The sequence below is a fragment of the Phoenix dactylifera genome, chromosome 3 (genome assembly GCF_009389715.1).
Source record: "Phoenix dactylifera cultivar Barhee BC4 chromosome 3, palm_55x_up_171113_PBpolish2nd_filt_p, whole genome shotgun sequence".
In the NCBI taxonomy this organism is placed as follows: domain Eukaryota; kingdom Viridiplantae; phylum Streptophyta; class Magnoliopsida; order Arecales; family Arecaceae; genus Phoenix; species Phoenix dactylifera.
Genome location: NC_052394.1, coordinates 14,700,593 through 14,721,598, shown reverse-complemented (window position 1 = coordinate 14,721,598; position 21,006 = coordinate 14,700,593). Strand labels below are relative to the sequence as shown.

At 53.9% G+C, this 21,006-nt stretch overlaps 2 protein-coding genes across 2 annotated transcripts in view; both read left to right on the top strand.

The window, feature by feature from the left end:
* LOC120110109 (ABC transporter A family member 1-like) overlaps positions 1 to 13,982 on the top strand; it is a 32,003-nt gene extending 18,021 nt beyond the window's left edge. The window contains exons 5-6 of the mRNA XM_039124046.1: positions 640 to 870; positions 13,938 to 13,982. Coding sequence (XP_038979974.1) covers positions 640 to 870; positions 13,938 to 13,982 — 276 coding nt within the window. The remainder of the gene's footprint in view (positions 1 to 639; positions 871 to 13,937) is intronic.
* A 3,853-nt stretch (positions 13,983 to 17,835) lies between these two features.
* On the top strand, positions 17,836 to 20,263 carry LOC120110247 (phosphatidylinositol 4-phosphate 5-kinase 6-like). The gene is made up of 2 exons (XM_039124692.1): positions 17,836 to 19,488; positions 19,937 to 20,263. Exons 1-2 carry the CDS (start codon positions 18,206 to 18,208, stop codon positions 20,121 to 20,123), a joined length of 1,470 nt encoding a protein of 489 aa, XP_038980620.1. The 5' UTR covers positions 17,836 to 18,205; the 3' UTR covers positions 20,124 to 20,263.
* The last annotated feature ends 743 nt before the right edge of the window (positions 20,264 to 21,006 follow it).

Sequence of the window (21,006 nt, the reverse complement as noted above, 5' to 3'; positions counted from 1 at the left end):
TTTTTAATTATATTTCCATTACTTCAGCAGTTGTGCTAATTGATACTAATAAAGGGATTATTTTTAGGTCAGTATGTAGCAAGGCGCCATTCTTTGTTTTCCTCACAAACCTTCCTCTCTTCTGTTTCATTTTCTTCTGATTTCAGTTATTGAGGTTTCATTTATTTCACCTGCAATGATCAAGAAGAATAACCTGTAAGGCATGATGAATGATTTGAAGTTGAAGACAAGATTATCTGGATCTTTTTTTTGGGTTAGAGAAAAGCACACACTTCGCTGACCTAGGTGTAGATAAAGACATGAAATACAAGGAAAAAGATAACCAAGGTTTTACATTTATGGTCAATTTATTTACTTGACATGAAATTAATTCCACGAGTACTAAAGCAACTTTGCTGTCCTTGCATCTAAATCATGTTTATTTCAATGATCTATGTGGGGAATATGGTTTTAGATAGTTTTTAATCTTTTTAATAATCTGGCTTTCATTGCAGGCTTGTTGTTCATTTTATCTTGTAAAGCCTGGATAACCACTTTTACTAAAGTTAACCTACTATTTTCTTGCTCCTATTTTTCTGTTGTTCATTCAATTATTCTTTATTGCTGAAACTTTTTGCATTTCATTTTCTGCTTCTTTAGGTAGGTACAGAAATTTCCTTCAGACTTCCGCTTACATCATCTTCTTCCTTTGAGAATATGTTTCGAGAAATTGACAGTTGCATAAGACGACCACATCTAAGCTCTGAAAAATGTCACTCCAGTTACAGTGAGGGAAATTTTGGCATTGAGAGTTATGGTATCTCTGTCACAACCTTGGAAGAGGTGTTCTTGAGAGTTTCAGGGCAGAACATTGATGAAAATGATAAAAGTGTTGTTGCTGGTGGTCCAAACCGAGAACGATTGGCACAGCGGTGTGAACGGGATTCCGTCTGAGTTGTCTTGGTTGGTGTTGATTGTGCTCCACCTTTCACCGGGAAACCTGCAAGCAAGCCTCGCACCACCACTGGGGTAGTGGGGGCCCTCCGACGATCAAGTCAGAGGAGATTGGAGGAGAAGGAGAGATAATAGTAGCAAGTAAGAGAATGCACTGGAAGTTCTTGCTTACCCCCCCTTCTCCCCCCAGCCGCATATATACCAGGCTGGGGGGTCCTTCTGGGGGGTTGGTCATCGTGTGGCACGATGGAGTTGCCACTGACATGGCCGTTACAGGGCGTCGTGGGGTAGCGCTGGGTACGGCCATGACAGGGCGTAGTGGAGCTCCGCTTTGTACGGCTGTTACAGGAGATCGTGGAGCAGCGCCGGATACGACCGTTGCAGGGAGTAGTGGAGCAGTGGGTCGCGGCGTGCTTCAGGGGAACAGCCTGTCGTTGTCGAGAGATTGCCGACTCGGGGTCGGACTGCTGGATCAAGGGGCAGCCGACTCGGGGTCAGGCTGCGAAGCCGAAGATATCCGACTCGGGGTCGGACTGCTGGATCAAGGGGCAGCCGACTCGGGGTCGGGCTGCGAAGCCGAAGATATCCGACTCGGGGTTGGGTTACTGGATCAAGGGGCAGCCTACTCGGGGTCGGGCTGCGAAGCCGAAGATATCCGACTCGGGGTCGGGTTATTGGATCAAGGGGCAGCTGTAGTCTTCTTGGGCGCGCGTGCCGGTCACGTGGGGCATGGTGGCTGAGTTCCCCCGTAACAGTAGCCCCCCACTTCCGAGCCTGGAACCAGAAGGGGAACGGGTGAAGGAAGTGATGCTTCGAGATTGCCGCCATCCCTCGGAGAGGCGCGCGCGCTTCGAGCTCCCCGCCTTCTTTATGGCGTATGGCGGTTGTTGCTGACCTGGCAGTCTGAGGATTTCGGCGGACATCCTTCCTTAATGGCGTCGATTCGCCTTTGGGGCGCGAGCGACCCTTCGGCAGCCAGGCGTCCTCTGGCGTCACCGAGGCGTCACCCACCTTTCCGCCTATTTAACCGGGGGTCCTCCTCCGTCCGCCTTTCTCTTTACAGACATCTTCGAGTTTCTCCTTTGCGCTGCCGTCATCGCCGTCGGACTGTTCGCTTGCTCCTCCTTTGATGCTCTCGGAGCCGTTCTTCCTTCTCTTCCGGTGAGTTGCCTCATTCTCCAATTTAGGGCTCTTCATACTCTCCTTTTGTATTAGTGTACTCCAGTCGTTCCGGTCCTTTCCCCCTTCTTGACCCTGTCCTGACCGTAGATTCACTGGCCATTAGGGATGGGCGAAGTGAGAGCAGACCGCATTAAGTCGGAGTTGGTCGCCGAAGACCTAGATAGGTTCGTGGCTCGATACCACCTTCCCGAGGCCTGCAATGTTACACTCCCGGGGCCTGAGGAGAGGATGTCCCATCCTCCTCCAGGGAAGGTTGCCATCAATGAGGGCATTCTTCAGGCCGGGTTCCGCTTTCCCCCCTCGGACTTAGTCGTTCAGGTGCTTCGGGGTTTAAGAGTGGCGCCGACGCAACTGGTGCCGAACTCATGGCGCGCCCTGACGGCCTTTCAGGTTCTCTGCCGCATGCACGAGGTTTCCGCCACCCTGAATGTCTTTTGGGAATGCTACGGCCTGAGCGGCCGCCCCCAGGATAAAGGGTGGTGGTGCTTTGCGGCGCGGCGAGGGTGCGGCCTCGTCAAGGAGGCTCCTACCTCTATTCACGGCTGGAAGGGGCGCTTCTTTTTCGTTGACGCAGATCCCTCTTGGGGAATCAGGGCAACTTGGGAGACGCCGATGAAGTCCCCGATTGGCCTATCGAGGTTGTCGAGGGAGGAATCCGATGGCGTCGCCGTCTTGAAGGAGTTGGTTGCCGAGGGCCGGCTCCCCCCGGTGGCTCGCCTTATTTCCGAGGATACCTTGGTGAACGTCGGTCTGAGCTCGGTCCCCGCTGACCGTGAGCCCGCCACCATTTCTTTTTAGCTCTTTTCTCCTCTTTCGTCTCGTTCTTTCCTTCAGTTTCTCAACCTCCGACCACCTCGTCCTTTTTGCAGAGATCGACGACGTCATGCGGTCGGACAAGGCAACGGCTGTTGGTAGGACGTCCCTACTGGAAACAGTCCGGAGGAAGAAACGAGCTCCTCCGAGCGGGGCCCCACCGGCGAAGAAGTCCCGCCGGCAGGCGACTCCGACGCCGACAGACGGGTCCGGACCCACCGATCAGGGGGACGCCGCGGGCGCGGACCGGGAGTTGACGCTGTATCAGCCCTCCGATGCCGAGACTACCGTTTCTCCGGAGGCATCACCCGGGCGCGCCCGAGATGGACGGGTCAGACGTGATCGGTCCCCAGCCCAGCCTTCGACTCGGTCGGCTCCGGACGATATGAGGAGGGACGCGCCGAGGCCCCGGTCGAGCGGGACCCTGTCAATTCCAGGGGCGGTCCCCGCCCCGAGCATGGTCAGCATGACTCTTCCCCAAGCGATGGGTAAGGGTAAGGCTGCAGAACCACCGTCCGACTCCGGGGAGAAGTCGGGGTCGGCCTTCACTTTCGCCGGCGCCCGAAACCTCATCGAGACGGTGCTGCTGGAGAAGGACCGCAGGCGGGTCCGGGAGATGAGGGTCCCTGACGTTGGGGCTGCCAGCTGCGTCTGTCTCATGTCGGTGAGTGCTCTTTTGGTCACTTTCATCATTTATAGGCTCTGTTGATCCCCGCCTGACGCCCTCGTTTTTCCTATCTCTTAGCTCGCCCAGTACATGATCCGCCTGGAGGAGTGCTACGAGGAACAGGCGAGGCTTCTGGCGAGGGCCGAGAGCCAACTGAAGGCAGTAGAGGAGGGAGGTCAGGCTGCGGCGGGGAGGACGACCAGGGACCTCGAGACGAGGCTCCAGGTGGCCGAAGAGCAGGCACTCGGCTTCGCCACCCTCGAGAAGCAACTGTTGGAGGCTCAGGAGCAACTCAAGGTTGCCTCGGGTCTCGAGGGCGAGATCAAGAAGGCGGAGGAGCGGGCCGAGAAGCAGTCCCGGAAGGCTGCCGACTACCGGGAGAGGTGGGAGAAGGCCCAGCGGTCAGCCGACAACGCCCGCAACCGAACCCGGTCTCTTGAAGCCAAGCTGGGCGAATTGGAGTCGGCCTTGGAGAAGTTCCGCGCGAGCGACCAGGAGCTTCATTCGCGCCTGGAGGAGGCTGAGGCTGCTCGCATTGCTGCCGAGGCGAAGCACAAGGAGGCTCAGGCTGATCTGCTGAGGGTCTCCTCCGAGGCGGATGACCGGATTGTGGCGAAGGTCTTGGAGGCGAAGGCTCAGATTATGGAGCGGGCAGAGGCGGCGCTGGCCGAGAAGAGTGCGGAGATCGGGCGTCAGGCGGTACAGGCTTATCGTCAGTCCGCCGAGTTCACCCGTGATATGTCGGAGGCGGTACAGGCCTATCGTCAGTCTGACGAGTTCGTCCGTGACATGTCGGACGCGGGGTCCGACTCCTTTGTCTTAGGCTTCGAGGAAGGCCTGGCAAGGGTGTCGGCTAAGTACTCCGAAATTGACCTGAGTGGGATCTCCCTTCTTGACTCCCCTCCGGCGCCATCGCCTGCTGATTCTCCAACCGTCTCCCTACCCCCTGCGGACGTGCCCGGCGTTCCCGACCCGGGGGTTCCTCCAAGCTGACCTTCTATATTTTTGTTCTTTTCTTTGTGTGTTGGTGTTTTGCCAAGTTGTATGGGTCTCGGCCCTGAAACAATGAAAGTTAATGCAAATAGAGTTTCTTCATTTCACTTTCGTCCTTCTTCTTTTTAACTCTTGGTAGCGTCTCGCTGACTCCCGACTCTTGAAATTCTTCTGGCGCTAGGCCAGGTATCTGAGGGTTAGGCCTCAGGAAATTCTTCCGGCGCTAAGCCAGGCATCCGAGGGTTAGGCCTCAGGAGCTTCTTCCGGCGCTAGGCCAGGCATCCGAGGGTTAGGCCTCAGGAACTTCTTCCGGCGCTAGGCCAGGCATCCGAGGGTTAGGCCTCAGGAACTTCTTCCGGCGCTAAGCCAGGCATCCGAGGGTTAGGCCTCAGGAACTTCTTCCGGCGCTAAGCCAGGCATCCGAGGGTTAGGCCTCAGGAACTTCTTCCGGCGCTAAGCCAGGCATCCGAGGGTTAGGCCTCAGGGAGTTTCTTCCGGCGCTAAGCCAGGCATCCGAGGGTTAGGCCTCAGGAAATTTTTCTGGCGCTAGGCCAGGCATCCGAGGGTTAGGCCTCAGGAAATTCCGCTCGTTGGTCGGCCAAGGCTGGCGCAAGCCGAGGCGACCGGTCGGGGCTTCAGGCTAGTCTGCTCCCGGGATGATCATCGGGTTAGCCTGGCATCCGAGGGCCGAGCCTCGGGAAATTCCGCTCGTTGGTCGGCCAAGGCTGGCGCAAGCCGAGGCGACCGGTCGGGGCTTCAGGCTAGTCTGCTCCCGGAATGATCATCGGGTTAGCCTGGCATCCGAGGGCCGAGCCTCGGGAAATTCCGCTCGTTGGTCGGCCAAGGCTGGCGCAAGCCGAGGCGACCGGTCGGGGCTTCAGGCTAGTCTGCTCCCGGGATGATCATCGGGTTAGCCTGGCATCCGAGGGCCGAGCCTCGGGAAATTCCGCTCGTTGGTCGGCCAAGGCTGGCGCAAGCCGAGGCGACCGGTCGGGGCTTCAGGCTAGTCTGCTCCCGGGATGATCATCGGGTTAGCCTGGCATCCGAGGGCCGAGCCTCGGAAAATTCCGCTCGTTGGTCGGCCAAGGCTGGCGCAAGCCGAGGCGACCGGTCGGGGCTTCAGGCTAGTCTGCTCCCGGGATGATCATCGGGTTAGCCTGGCATCCGAGGGCCGAGCCTCGGGAAATTCCGCTCGTTGGTCGGCCAAGGCTGGCGCAAGCCGAGGCGACCGGTCGGGGCTTCAGGCTAGTCTGCTCCCGGGATGATCATCGGGTTAGCCTGGCATCCGAGGGCCGAGCCTCGGAAAATTCCGCTCGTTGGTCGTGCGCCTGTCGCTTGCCGCCCGACGGGATTTCTCCGTGGCCAGCTGCGATCGTGTTTCTCCTCCTCTCCAAGCGTCGCCTGGGGAACACCAGATGGGCATTAAATGCTAATTAAGGGGTTACCTGGGAAATCGGATCGCCAGTTGCTGCTTGCGAGGAGTGTCAGTTAAGCGGCCGCGATACGCGCGTTCTTCGAGGCGGATGCGGCCTGGGGCGCGAGCGGAGATACGTGGACCTAGGGGTACAGGCCACCCGGAGTGTCCTACATAAAGAATGCGATTAAGGAGAATGACGCTTAGGAAATCGCGGGAAGATACGCCTCGAGAGCCGGATCGGCTCCGGATTCAATGCGCCCGCATTTATTGGAGCCACCCGCATCGGAACGACCGGGGGGCCGCAGTTTGGCTATAAATATAGGTGCAGGTGCGATGGAGCCTGCCAAGCCGGAGCTGTTCAGGTTGCCATGGATCGTGGGCCTCCTCTCCGGCGCATGGTTGAGAGACCCCTACCGAAGGAACGGGAGGCGCGCCCTTCGCGACTTCCGCCAACTAGCCGTTTCATCTGGGATCAACAAGGAGGTTCTCCCTGGCGGAACTCCGCTCTAGGCGTTTCATCCGGGATCACGTCTCGCCTCCTTGAAGTTCGGCCTCCCGATTGAGCTCCGCACCAGGTGCTTGATCCGGGACCGCGCCTCCATATGCTCTTCTCCCTTGTATTCCTTCTCTCCCCTAACACTGGGGAGGACCGGAATATCCCTTGGAGGTGGCGTTCCCCTGGAGGCAGCGGGAGCTTCGTCTGCGGCGGCTCCTCGTCTTTTTCGTGGATGGCGCCTCTGGGTAGGAGCGGTGTGGACTTCTCCTTCGTCCACTTCTTCTTCATCCGCGCTGGCTCTTCGTCTTTTTCGCAGGACGTCGATGGCGCCTCCGGTTGGAAGCACCCACTTCCGGTGGGATTGCAGCCGCTTCGGATGGAGGTTTCGGGATCCCAGATCTCCAGCTCCTCGGAGTCTCCACCTCTTCTTTACTTTCTTTACACCCTAATTCCCCTCTGGGAATTTCTTGTAATCACACGAGCACGCCGTTGTAACCAGAAATTATTGAAATGAAAAGTGTTATACATTTTCGAACTGTCTTTCTGGCATTGTCGTTCTACTGGTAATACATCCGCAGGTTAGCGGAATTCCAGCTCCTTGGAATTTCTCGACCATCTAGGGCCTCCAACTGGTAGGAGCCAGGTCGGTTTACCCAGCGAACCCTATACGGGCCTTCCCAATTTGGCGCTAGCTTCCCACCTTCCGCAGGTTGAGATGCTTTAGCTCGCCTTAGCACCAGATCTCCGATTCTGAAAAGCTTCGGTCGGACCTTGGAGTTGTAATATCGGGCCACCCTCTGCTGATACATCGCCATCCGAACCTGCGCCATTTTCCTCGCTTCTTCCAAGAGATCCAGGTTCCCTCGGAGTTGCTCCGAATTAGCCTCGGGTCGGTGCGCGGCCACCCGAGGTGAGGGGAGTCCGAGCTCCACGGGGACAACGGCTTCCGTGCCATAGGTTAGGCTGAAAGGCGTCTCCCCGGTAGGGGTCCGATGCGTGGTCCGATACGCCCAAAGGACATTCTCGAGTTCTTCGACCCAAGCTTGCCCCGTCCGACCGATTCGCGCTTTGATTCCTTGGAGGATTGTCCGATTTGTGACCTCGGCCTCGCCGTTGGTTTGGGGATGCGACACAGATGTGAACCGATGCTCGATCCCGAACTCCTCGCAGAAGTCACGGAAATGCTTGTTGTCGAACTGTCGGCCATTATCCGAGATGAGGACCCGAGGTACCCCAAATCGGACAATGATGTTCTTCTTCACGAACTTCCGGACTTGCGCCTCCGTGATAGTGGCCAGCGGCTCTGCCTCCACCCACTTGGTGAAGTAGTCGATTGCAACAATCAAAAATTTCCGCTGAGCTGAAGCGACGGGGAATGGTCCGAGGATATCCATTCCCCACTGGGCGAAGGGCCAGGGTGCAGTGATTGGTGCCAAGGGGACAGAAGGGACTCTCTGAACGTTGGCGTGGCGCTGGCAGGCGTCGCATTTCCGTACATGATCCTTTGAGTCCTCCAACAAGGTAGGCCAATAATAGCCTTGCCTCATGATCTTGTGCGCCAAGGACCTAGCCCCCAAGTGTGATCCGCAAACGCCTTCGTGGACTTCGCCGAGGACGTAGGCCGCTTCCGAGGGGCGGAGGCACTTTAAGAGGGGGGCGGTGAACGAGGTCCGATACAGCCTCCCTTCATAGAGTACGTAGTGGGCGGACTTCATAACAAGTCGCCGAGCTTGATCTTCGTCTTCAGGGAGGATCCCTTCGGCGAGGTAGGCGACAAGCGGGTCCATCCAAGACGGCTCCGGATCAATCGCCATCACCGCTCCAGCCTCGCCGATGCTCGGGGCATCCAGGGTCTCCAGGTAGATCGCCCTCGACAAGTTGTGCGCGTCTGCGCTCACTAAGCGGGACGACCTGTCGGCCCTGGCATTTTCACTTCTTGGGACCTGCTGGATGTCGACACTGCCGAGGTCGGGAATGAGTGCTTGCACCTTCCGGACGTAATTCTGCATGGTCGGGTTCCAGGCTTCGAACTCCCCACGGACCTGCCCGACCACCAGCTGGGAGTCGGTGAAGACCTTCAGGCGCCGGATGCCGAGCTCCTTGGTGAGTTTGAGTCCCGTGACTAGGGCCTCGTACTCCGCCTCGTTGTTGGTCACGGGAAATCCGAACCTCAAGGCATACTCGGCTATCACTCCATCAGGGCTGGTGAGGACCAGCCCGGCCCCTCCACCTTCGGGGTTCGACGACCCATCGATGTGAAGCGTCCAAATCGGGAGGTCGAGGCTGGGTGTTTCCGGCGACCTAGGTTCCGCCTCCTGCACCGTGCACTCAGTGAGGAAATCCGCGAGCGCTTGGGCCTTGATGGTGGGTCAGGGCTGGTAGCGGATGTCGAACTCACCAAGTTCTACTGCCCACTTCACCAGCCGTCCCGCATTCTCAGGATTGCTGAGGATCTGCCGCAGCGGTTGATCGGTCAAGAGGGTGACAGAATGGGCCTGGAAGTAGGGGCGAAGCCTCCTGGTCGCGGTCAGCAGCGCGAAGGCGATCTTTTCAGCCTTCGTATACCGCGTCTCGGCATCCCGTAGGACCCGGCTGATGTAGTACACAGGCTTCTGGAGCTTTGCCTCTTTCCGAACCAGTACCGCACTGACTGCGGTTGGGGAGACCGCCAGATAGAGGTAGAGCATCTCCCCTTCTTGCGGCTTGGACAGCAGGGGAGGAGACGCCAAGTATTCCTTGAGCTGGTCGAATGCTGCTTGACATTCGGCCGTCCAGAGGAAGTCTTTCGGGCGTTTCAACACCTTGAAGAAAGGTTGGCAGCGTTCGGCCGATTTTGCCACAAATCGTCCGAGCGCGGCGACCCTCCCAGCGAGCTCCTGAACCTCCTTCACTTTGGTCGGAGGGGACATATCTTGGATGGCCTTGATTTTGTCCGGATTGGCTTCGATCCCCCGCTGGTTGACAATGAAACCGAGGAACCTCCCGGCCGAAGCGCCAAAGGCGCACTTCGCTGGGTTCAGCTTCATGTGAAACTTCCGCAAGGTGGCGAAAGTCTCCTCCAGATCCGCGGTGTGCTGGTCTGCATGGCGGCTCTTCACCAGCATATCGTCCACGTACACCTCCATGTTCCGGCCGATTTGTTCTTTGAAGATTTTGTTGACGAGGCGCTGGTAAGTGGCGCCAGCATTCTTCAGACCGAAGGGCATTACCTTGTAACAGTACAGCCCCCGGTCTGTTATAAAGGCAGTTTTCTCCTCGTCCTGTGGAGCCATCATTATCTGGTTGTAGCCGGAGAAGGCGTCCATGAAAGACAGCAGCTGATATCCGGAAGTCGCGTCGACCAGTTGGTCTATCCGCGGAAGCGGAAAGCTATCCTTGGGGCATGCCTTGTTCAGGTCGGTGTAGTCGACGCACATCCTCCACTTTCCGCTCGCCTTCCGGACAAGTACGACATTTGCCAGCCATTCGGGGTAGCTGACCTCCCTTATGAATCCTGCCTCCAAGAGCTTGTCTACCTCCTGGTCGACCATTCGGATCCGATCCGGGGCACAGTGTCTCTTCTTCTGCTTTACTGGTCGGTGGGTTGGGTCGACATTGAGGGCGTGAGAAATGACCTCCGGGTCGATCCCAGGTACATCGGCCGCCGACCAGGCAAATACATCGGCGTTGGCTCGGAGGAATTCCACCAACCGAGCCCGAGCTCCCGGGTCGAGATTGGTGCCGACCCGGACCGTCCGGTCCGGGCGACCTTCCTCGAGGGGAACTTCGATCACACCTTCGGCCGGCTCCCCGTGCCGCAAGGCCACCTCGTCTCTGACGTCGAGGGACTCGACGCTTAAGGCTTCTACGGGCTTCTTCCCTTTGAGAGTTGCTAGGAAACATTGCCTTGCGGTCGGTTGGTCACCTCGGACCTCTCCAATCCCGGCCGCCGTGGGGAACCGCATGAGCAAGTGGTACGTAGAGACCACCGCGCGAAGGGCGTTCAGTCCGGGTCGTCCGAGGATAGCGTTGTAGGCCGAGGGAACACGGACGACCAAGAACCCGAGCCGCACCGTGGCTTCTGCGGGTGCAACGCCCGCAGTCACAGGCAGCTCAACGACACCTTCGGCCGAGACAGCGTCACCAGTGAATCCTATGAGGGGGGTGGATGTTTTGTGCAACAATTGTCTGGACAAGCTCATCTTTTGGAAGGCCTCGTAAAACAAAATATCAGCTGAGCTTCCACTATCCACAAGAACACGCCTTACATCATAGTTTGCCATAGTGAGGGAGATCACCATGGCGTCATCGTGGGGGGTCTGAACCCCCTTTACATCTTCATCACAAAAAGTGATTACATTACCGACCCTCTGCCTCTTTGCGACGGCTGCCCCTGATGCTTCAGTCGAGCCCCCTGCGTTCCTCTCGGGCCGGGGGCAGCCCCCAGTGATAGTATGGATCACGCCCGCGACGGGTCGATTCTGCTCCCGAGGCTCCGGAGGGGCCGGGTCGGCCGGACGCGAGTCTGCGGGGGGACGTCGGTCGTTCACATATCGACCGAGACGCCCTCGGCGGATGAGAGCCTCGATCTCGTCCCGAAGCTGGAAGCAGTCTTCGGTGTCGTGGCCGTGGTCCCGGTGGTACTCACAGTACGCCCGAGAGGGCCTCCTCCCAGGGATCTTCTTCATCTGTCTCGGGACCGGGAGGTCCTCCCGCCCCTTGATTTCCATGAGGATCTGGGCCCGGAGAGTCAGGAGAGGAGTGTACCGGTTGAAACATCGGGGCGGAGAACGAGGGCGTAGGGCGCCGTGGTTCCTCGCTGGCGACAGGCTTCTGCGCCGACGTTGAGGCGTCGGGCTCCTCCTCTGGCGTGCCTCTTTTCGCCTTTTCTTCCCGAGCTTTGGAGGGATCTCGGCGGCCTCCTTGCTCCGGTGGGCGGCCGCCTCCTCGGCGTCCGTATACTGGTTCGTCCGGGACAACAGCTCCGGGAAGCTCCGCGGCAGGCGTTTGTCCAGGGAGAAGGTGAGTCTGCCCTTTCGGAAGCCATGCTTTAGGGCTGAAAGAGCCACCTCCTGGCTCAGGTTCCGGACTTCCAGCGTAGCCTTGTTGAAGCGGGTAAGATAATCCCGCAAGCTTTCTCCCTCGTTTTGCCGGATATCGAAGAGGGAGTCGGAGACCAGTCGCCGCCGGCTACTGACGGCGAAATGGGTGATGAAGAGGCGAGTAAACTGGTCGAAGGACTGGATTGAGTTAGCCTCCAAGCCGGCGAACCACGCCCTTGCCGGGCCACGGAGGGTCGCCGGGAAGGCCTTGCAGAGGAGAGGATCTGATGCTCCGTGGAGGAGCATAAGGGTCCTGAAACTCTCGACGTGATCCCGCGGGTCCGCCGCCCCGTCATAGGGCTCGATCGCCGGCATTTTAAACCCCGGCGGATTCGGGGTCCGCAGGATCCTCGAGGCAAGCGCCGGCTGGGAGGAGATCTCCAAGTCGGCGAAGGGATCTTTGGAGTGGCCCTTCAGGACCTGGAGTTGTCGGTGGAGATCGTCCACCCGCCGGTCCAGGGAACGCGACCGATGGGTGGGAGACAAGGAGCACCGAGAGGGGGACCGACTGGAGCGCGGGTTCCTTGAGGACTGGGGGGTCTGGGAACTTGCCCGGGCCCGCCTCTCGTACCCCGCGCAGCTCCGATGGGAAGGTTCCGGCAGAATGGACCGTGCTCGAGAATCTTCCTCGCGCCGGCGCTCCTCCCCATGGGAGAGGAAGGAGCGCGGGTTGAGGAGGACAGGTGAGCGCTCAGGGAGCAGCGGCTCCTGGGCCCGCTGCGGCGCCCGAGACATCACACCCTGCAGGTTCTGCACTGCCTCCGCGAGGGTGCGAACCTGCTGGGCTAACTGGTCGAACTGAGCGGCTTCGACCATCTGAATGGGGGGTGGAACGGTGGAGTGTTGCTGAGAATGTGTTGGAGACGCAGCGGCCTCCCGGCCGAAGGCGCGAGAGGCCCCGCGACCGGAGGCATTGGAAGCTCCACGACCACCTCGCCGTGCCATTACGATCGCTCTGAGATTCGGGCCCTTCCTCTAGCGCCAACTGTTGCTGGTGGTCCAAATCGAGAACGATTGGCACAGCGGTGTGAACGGAATTCCGTCTGAGTTGTCTTGGTTGGTGTTGATTGCGCTCCACCTTCCACCGGGAAACCTGCAAGCAAGCCTCGCACCACCACTGGGGTAGTGGGGGCCCTCCGACGATCAAGTCAGAGGAGATTGGAGGAGAAGGAGAGATAATAGTAGCAAGTAAGAGAATGCACTGGAAGTTCTTGCTTACCCCCCCTTCTCCCCCCAGCCGCATATATACCAGGCTGGGGGGTCCTTCTGGGGGGTTGGTCATCGTGTGGCACGATGGAGTTGCCACTGACATGGCCGTTACAGGGCGTCGTGGGGTAGCGCTGGGTACGGCCATGACAGGGCGTAGTGGAGCTCCGCTTTGTACGGCTGTTACAGGAGATCGTGGAGCAGCGCCGGATATGACCGTTGCAGGGAGTAGTGGAGCAGTGGGTTGCGGCGTGCTTCAGGGGAACAGCCTGTCGTTGTCGAGAGATTGCCGACTCGGGGTCGGACTGCTGGATCAAGGGGCAGCCAACTCGGGGTCGGGCTGCGAAGCCGAAGATATCCGACTCGGGGTCGGACTGCTGGATCAAGGGGCAGCCGACTCGGGGTCGGGCTGCGAAGCCGAAGATATCCGACTCGGGGTCGGGTTACTGGATCAAGGGGCAGCCGACTCGGGGTCGGGCTGCGAAGCCGAAGATATCCGACTCGGGGTCGGGTTATTGGATCAAGGGGCAGCTGTAGTCTTCTTGGGCGCGCGTGCCGGTCACGTGGGGCATGGTGGCTGAGTTCCCCCGTAACAAGTGTATATTATGCATCTCATACTGGATCTGATACAGTGGTTTCTGAAGCTTCCCACGGTACACTGATAAAACCAACAAACTCAAAACTACCTTTTAGGTTCAAATGTTCTTCATATGGATTTGTTATACTCTGGGAAGCGCCTGCAGATTAATATTTTCCACAGTTTGTAGTTTCATAGCATTTGTTACAGTTAAGTTTTGGAGCTGTGGTTTGGTTACGAGGTCTACATTTTGGGAACATTACAAGGCTCTTTTCATAAAAAGGGCAATATCTGCTCGGAGAGATCGAAGGACAATTGTTTTCCAGCTGTATTTTTGCTGTTTGGTTTGCTGTTTTTGAAACTTAAGTCACATCCTGATCAGTATTCTATGACTTTGACAACAACATATTTCAATCCTTTGCTACGAGGAGGTGGTGGAGGACCTATTCCGTTCATGAGTTCCATCGCACGTGCCTCAGCAAGTGATTGGAGCAGAGCCACTTCTGCCCTTTGTGCCGCTTCCCCATGCCAAATGAGGACGCATGAGTTGCTCATATGTTGTGTTTGCGTAGGTTCTAGTGATTCATGTTAGATTTGATACATTGCGGTCTAATTGATCGATCCTACTGTGTCTATTCTGCTCTACAATAGTGTCGAATTTTGATTATCTCCAACAGAATTGTTTACGGTGTCCTATATTTATATTCTTTCTATCCTCTTATTAACTTATAGTTCGTTAAAGTTATTACATTGAGCCATACACACACACACACACACACACATATGTATTAAATTTATACCAAATAATTGTTTAATATAACAGTTTTACGGATCAAAATAAACTTCAATTCCAAATACCTCACTTTTGTCATGGTAATGCGCATTACTATAGAATGAGAAATCCTAATGGTCACCAACGGCTTCCAGCTGTGAAAAACATCTTCTCATCAACCTGATTGTCATACACCTTCCCCCCTCTCAAATAACCTTCATTGTTTGAAGCATCGTAGAACCACCAGCCAATGTAGTCGAGGTGGAAATGGTTATGTGCACGTTGGTGAGGGGAAGGAGGTGTGGGTGTCTGTGAAGCCCAACCTCACGTTGAATATATGGGCCAGCCTCTTGGCCCGACCCGGCACTAAATAGAAGGCCCGATGGTCCAATCCCATTGTCCAAACAGGGCAAGCCCTGCTCGAACACAAAGGAAGGAGGATTAGTCCTCCTCCTCCTCCTCCTCCAACTTTGCCGGAGGCTAAGAAAGCCTAGCCTCTATTCCTATTTAAAGGCCCCAACCCCAGTTCTTCCTCACTAGTAGCCTACCGCGCTTTTCGCTCTCTTCCCCTATTGGAAAACCGTGAATCAGGCTCACTGTGCTCGCTGAAGATTGCGGCCGAGCCCTCGTCGGAACCAAGGTAAGGCCGTTGGATCTTTTTCCCTTCCCTTCTTTGATCATAAGCCTCACCACCGGCCGAGATTTCACCAGAATAATCCAAGGATAAGAGGCATTGTTTATCCTCTGTTTTCGTATCCAAAAGCTATTAGAACTCCGAAGCCTATCCTACCGAGTCTATCTTACCGTTACCCAGAATTTGAACGCCTCTCCCTCCCCGAATCCTAATTCTTTTAGGACGTTGCTGAACCAACGATAAATAGGACACCGTTCTTCCTCAACCCTCAGAACATTGATCCCCACTGCCATACGCTCTCTCTGTCTCTCTCTCACGCACACCCATGGCCATGGAGTGGTCGAACGGCAACACAACGTTGAACCTGAGGGCCTTCTCCTTCTTCTCCCAAGGTGGAGGCCAAGCTATAGGAGAGCGCATGGTGGAAGTACGGATCCAAGTCTCGAGGTCCCGCGTCCACCATGGGAGCCAAATCTTGCCAGTCCAGAACCGAGTGGATGTCTTTGGGTTCCTCTTCCCCCTCCCTCGCCTCTTCTGCCACCAGCTCCGGCAGGCCCAAGTGGGGTACATGCTCTCCTTCGTCAGCCATCCCTATCACCACGACGTCGAGTTCTGGAGTCGCCAGATATCTTCGTTCGCCTTGCATGCCGCCAGAGCCGCAGTTCTTGAAGGCCGTAGTGGGTTCTTGATGGACGTCGGCATTAGAATCCGCATGGTCGATCGGTTTCCGTGGTCGATCTTCTACCGGGGCGCCGAGTTGATGGACGAATCCTTGATTATTTCTTCCGACGGGGGCTTTGGAGAGGATGATGAGCCGGCGAACGAGATCTTGATGATTCCTTCGGAGGAGAGTGCAGGCGGCCGAGGGGAGTTCGGCGGCGTTCCAGCGTCGAAGTCTTCGATCAACGCGCTGGAGACGAGAAGCTTTCAAGAACATGAGTCGGCATCGGCATGCGTCATTTGCCTGGAGGATTTGGAGGCTGGGGTGGAGGTCACGGCGATGCCATGCTCCCACGAGTTCCATCGGACGTGCCTCAGCAAATGGTTGGAGAAGAGCCACCTCTGCCCTTTGTGCCGCTTTCCCATGCCGACTGTGGGCTCACAAGTTCCTCATCGAGTGACTGGAGTTGGACAATAGACACATATGTTGTTCGTGATTCATGTTTGATTTGGTGCGTTGTGGGTGTAATTGATGCATCCTACTTTGTATATTGAGTTTTGATGCCGTAAAGATGTATTATTTCTTTCATTTAATTGATTGGATATCAACATTATCTATATTGTATCAATTCTGCTCTTCAATAGTGTTGAATTTTGATAATCTTGGACAAGTTTGTTTATGATGCCCAATATTTATACTCTCTGTTCTACAAACGAGTCCCACAGTAAGGTCTAATGTCGATGCTGGCCTCCCGCTCATGAGATAGCATGAGGGAGGTTATACATGAAAATTAGAAATCTTCCAGGCGAGCAAGATTGGGGGATTGCCAAGGAGCGGAGGAGACTCCGAATGGACAGGGCCGGCCCAACCTTTAGACGACTAAGACGGTTGCTTAAGGCAAATACATTTGCAAATCATTCAATAAGTAGTTTTACAAATTATTATATCTAGCCAAGTTTCATATGAAGTAAATAATAAAAATTATTCAGCTACATGGTTCCATTGTTTATTTGGTATTAGAGATGTGCTAACTACTCATTTGATTGGTCACCGTTTTCAGACTATCTGAGACTAAGCACATCCTGTGGCTTCGAAAAATACAACAGTTAACGGCCTAGGAAGAAACCCCAAAACATCAATATAAATACAAAAATTATAGATAGAGATTAGCAAATAAATAATATGGAAATGAGGATAAAAATCATGAATTCTTATGTCCGCCATCTCGCACAGCTCAAATAAATTGATATATACATATAAATATGCATCATCAATCATGAAATACCTGTTTTATTCGAAAGTGATATATCATATATCATTAAATAGAATTTTTTATTCAATAGTGATTTTATATATGTTATCTTCTATTTCTCGTTAATCCAAGTTCGACAACGGTTAACATTCTTGTTTTTTTGGACTAGTCACGGCAAATATGCTCATGGCGGTTCATCTCTTTAAGTGCGCATGGAAAGTTAGGCACTCTTTGTTTGGATGCACTCACAGTAATTTCTTAATTGGCAAAGATTATTTAATCTTTTGGCCTGAATCCCTGCCTCTTCCTGCCGGGGAGTTGGCATTTTGCACACGACAACGTGATATATATCTAAATCTATACTTGTATCATAGGTATAATAACAAGTTAACATGCAAATAACTTTACATATACATTATCACCGTCCTTGACATAGATGGTCGATTCCGACGAAGCTTTATTAGGAAAATGGTAGTGAAGAATTTCGGTATCGGTGTAAGGATCCATACGGGTGTATGTTTAATCCTACGTCGATTATTTGCTAAATAAATTTTAGGTACTTATATAGGATCAAAAAATCTAAATAATACTTTCCAACCAGCTATTTTGGATATTGTCTTGAGTCGTGACAAATAGTATAAAAATGGATCCGATCCATAACCTATATAGAGTAGGGCACATTGCAGCATGGATCAATTGAGGCTAGCGACGGATGAATTGTAATGCTTATGATTAGATTTAAATGAATTTAAATTTTTAGTTTGCCGGATTAAAAAAAATTAAATTATAATTTTTGGCTAGCTATTTTGTCACCGGCTATTTTAATTATGAGTGGACACTGCCATCGTTCTTTCTTCATGGGAATTTGGATTATGGAATTCATCTCTCATTTCAGCTTTTTGGTGGGCCCGGCCTCTATTTCCACGGTGGACCAGGCAATTCCCCGGCATCCCGAGTATCAAGAGACATCTGGGATTCTCAAGATGCCCGTTATATAATTTAAACCTATGAAGCCTCGTTGTTCTCAGCGAACGCTACGACTCTGTGCCCCGCTGTCCACAACTCCACACCCATTATCCCTAAAATAAGAAGAGAATAACGCCTCGTATTTGTGTAAGAAGAGGAGGAGGAGGAGGAGGAGGAGGAGGAAGAGGCCTGGGGCTAGAAAGAAGGGGATGTCTCCGTTGTTCCTCCCTCCAGGTGTTGGGTTTCCCATCCTTCGTCGGAGCCCCATCCGGAACCCAGCCCGAAAAAGATGGGGACTCATCAGAATCCCCTTCCTCCCTCGTTGCAATCTCCATCTGGAGAAAACAACATCTCGAACAAAAACAAAGCAAACGACAGGATCCAAAAGAAGAACACCAAATCTAAAGTACCTGGATATATCGATCCGCATTCTCCTCCTCCCCATTTGCCGGGCTCTCAGAAATGATACACCGAGCATTGGTGTTGGTGAAAGAAAGACGTTAAAAAATTGCACCGTTAAGCCGGAAGCGGAGGAAGAAAAGAAGGGAGAGTAGAATGTTCAAAGATATCCAACGCATCAAGGCGTGGGAGTCCACCGTCCGGAGGACGCACCAGAAGCATCAGCCGTCGGCGCGGCGGCGCAGCCTCGTCCTCCCCCCCGTGTCGGCCTCCCCCACCGCCGCCGACGTCGACGACGCCGATGATCTCGATGACCCCACCCTCCACCACGCCGAGCGCCTCCTCCCCAACGGGGACTTCTACACCGGCCAGTGGCACAACAACCTCCCCCACGGCACCGGCAAGTACCTATGGACCGACGGCTGCATGTACGAAGGCGAATGGCGCCACGGCAAGACCATGGGGAAAGGCAAGTTCAGCTGGCCCTCCGGCGCCACCTACGAAGGCGAGTTCAAGTCCGGCTTCATGGATGGCTTCGGCACCTACACCGGCTCCCTTGGGGACACCTACCGCGGCTCCTGGTCCATGAATCTGAAGCACGGCCAGGGCAAGAAGTCCTACGCCAACGGCGACTACTACGACGGCGAGTGGCGCTCCGGCCTCCAGGACGGCCACGGTCGCTATACTTGGAAGAATGGCAACGAGTACGTCGGCGAGTGGCGCGCCGGCGTCATCCACGGCCGCGGCACCCTCGTCTGGGTCAACGGCAACCGCTACGACGGCGGGTGGGAGGACGGCTTCCCGAAAGGCAACGGAAGCTTCCGCTGGGCCGACGGCAGCCTCTACGTTGGGTACTGGAGTGAGGAGAACGACGGCATCCAGCAGAAGGGCGTTTACTACCCGTCGCCCGCCGCCACTTCGCCGACGGCTCGGGATCCTCATGCTGCGTTTGCGGCCGACCTCGGCGATTGCAAGGTTTGCCCGGGCGAGACGGTGTCGATTCTCCCGTCGCAGAAGACGCCGAACTGGTTGGGAATGGAGGAGAATTTCCTACAGAAGCAGGCCGTATGGAGGCAGTCCAAGTCGAACGACGGCCGGCCGAGAAGGCGGGCGTCGGCCGACACGGCCGGGACCGGTGAGACGCCCAAGAGGACTAATGGGCACAACAATAGCATCATCGGCGCTGCCGGCAGTTGGGAGGCGGATGGGGATTACAATTGTGATGCAGAGGAAGGTAGTGTGGCCAGGGGGAGAGGGGCGTCCAGCGACGGGGCTAATGACTTCATGGGAGGGCTTAGCCTGGAGGAAACGGAGTCGACGGGAACGGGGAGGTGGTTGCCAATAAAGTGGCCGCCACCGGAGGTGAAGAAGCAGGGGGAGACTATCTCCAAGGGGCACAAGAATTATGACCTCATGCTCAATCTCCAGCTTGGGATCAGGTATCCTGCTTTCTCTGCTGTAATCTCTGGCTTCTATGGAGGTTTTGGTTGTGGCCCCAGCAAATGATGCATGGAAAGAGAAATATAAATGCTCTGCTAACTAATTACCTCCTATTGATCTCTAGTTTTGTTTATATTGTGAAACACTTGGATTCCTTCTCTTTTTTTTTTGAGAAAAACATTGGGACAGATCACCACACATTTTATAAGAGTAACGCTTGGAGTCTTATGTAAATGTGGATTGGTCTTCCATGTGATATTCTTCATGCACATAATGACTTTAAAAATATAAAAAGAATATAAACTTGCAATGTAGTGGGAAGGTTCAGTAAGCATGCCATGCATTACTATACCTATCTGTCATGTTTAGTATTTGCAAAAATAATAGATTTTCTTCCCTTAAATTTCTTCTCTTTAACTGAGAACTCCTCTCATAATCTATGTTAAGAGTCCTTTCTTTTGGTGAGGATTTGGAGGTTGGGGTGGGGGTCACGGTGATGCCATGCTCCCACGAGTTCCATCGGACGTGCCTCGGCAAATGGTTGGAGAAGAGCCACCTCTGCCCTTTGTGCCGCTTTCCCATGCCGACTGTGGGCTCACGAGTTCCTCATCGAGTGACTGGAGTTGGACAATAGACACGTATGTTGTTCATGATTCATGTTTGATTTGGTGCGTTGTGGGTGTAATTGATGCATCCTGCTTTGTATATTGAGTTTTGATACTGTAAAGATGTATTATTTTTCTCATTTAATTGATTGGAAATCAACATTATCTATACTGTGTCTATTCTGCTCTTCAATAGTGTTGAATTTTGATAATCTTAGACAGGTTTGTTTATGATGCCCAATATTTATACTCTTTCAGTTCTATTATTTACTTATAATTCATTGAAGTGATTAATATATATTAAATTCATGCCAAATTAGACGGCTCTATCGCCCCTGCCGGGAGTGTTATTTTGAAAATCAAGTGATAATTTCCATGGAAGAGATGCCTATCTTGCAAGAGATATATAGGTTCATCCCAGGCTCCTCCGTAGCTTTATAAATAGCGGCAAAGTCCTTGGTCATGTTCCTTTTCTTATAAATCTTTGAAGAAAAAAAGTAAAAGGTTAAATTTACTAGAACTTTAGAAAGAAACCGAGAGCGTTCATCCTTGCTAAGATATCATATATCTAACACTTATCCCGAGTTTCTAGGAAAATTACTATTTATCCATTGAAAAAGGTAAAAAAAAGTTACTGTTATTGTACATTGAATTAATTAATTATTTTAACCTGTTCCTCAAATTGCTTATAAGTATGTCTTGGCAGTGGATCTTGCATGAAGAGTTACGTGGGTCTTAATGTGTAAACTACCTGGGAGATGCTTTTGTATACATTTTTTTTTTATTCTTGATCCCTGTCAGTACTTCTTCTAGTTCTGCACATGCTAAAACTGACTGCTCGGATGATTCTATAAGTTCTTTTACAATAAACTAACTTGTATCTCGACAAATGCTTGATTTCCTGGTGTACTT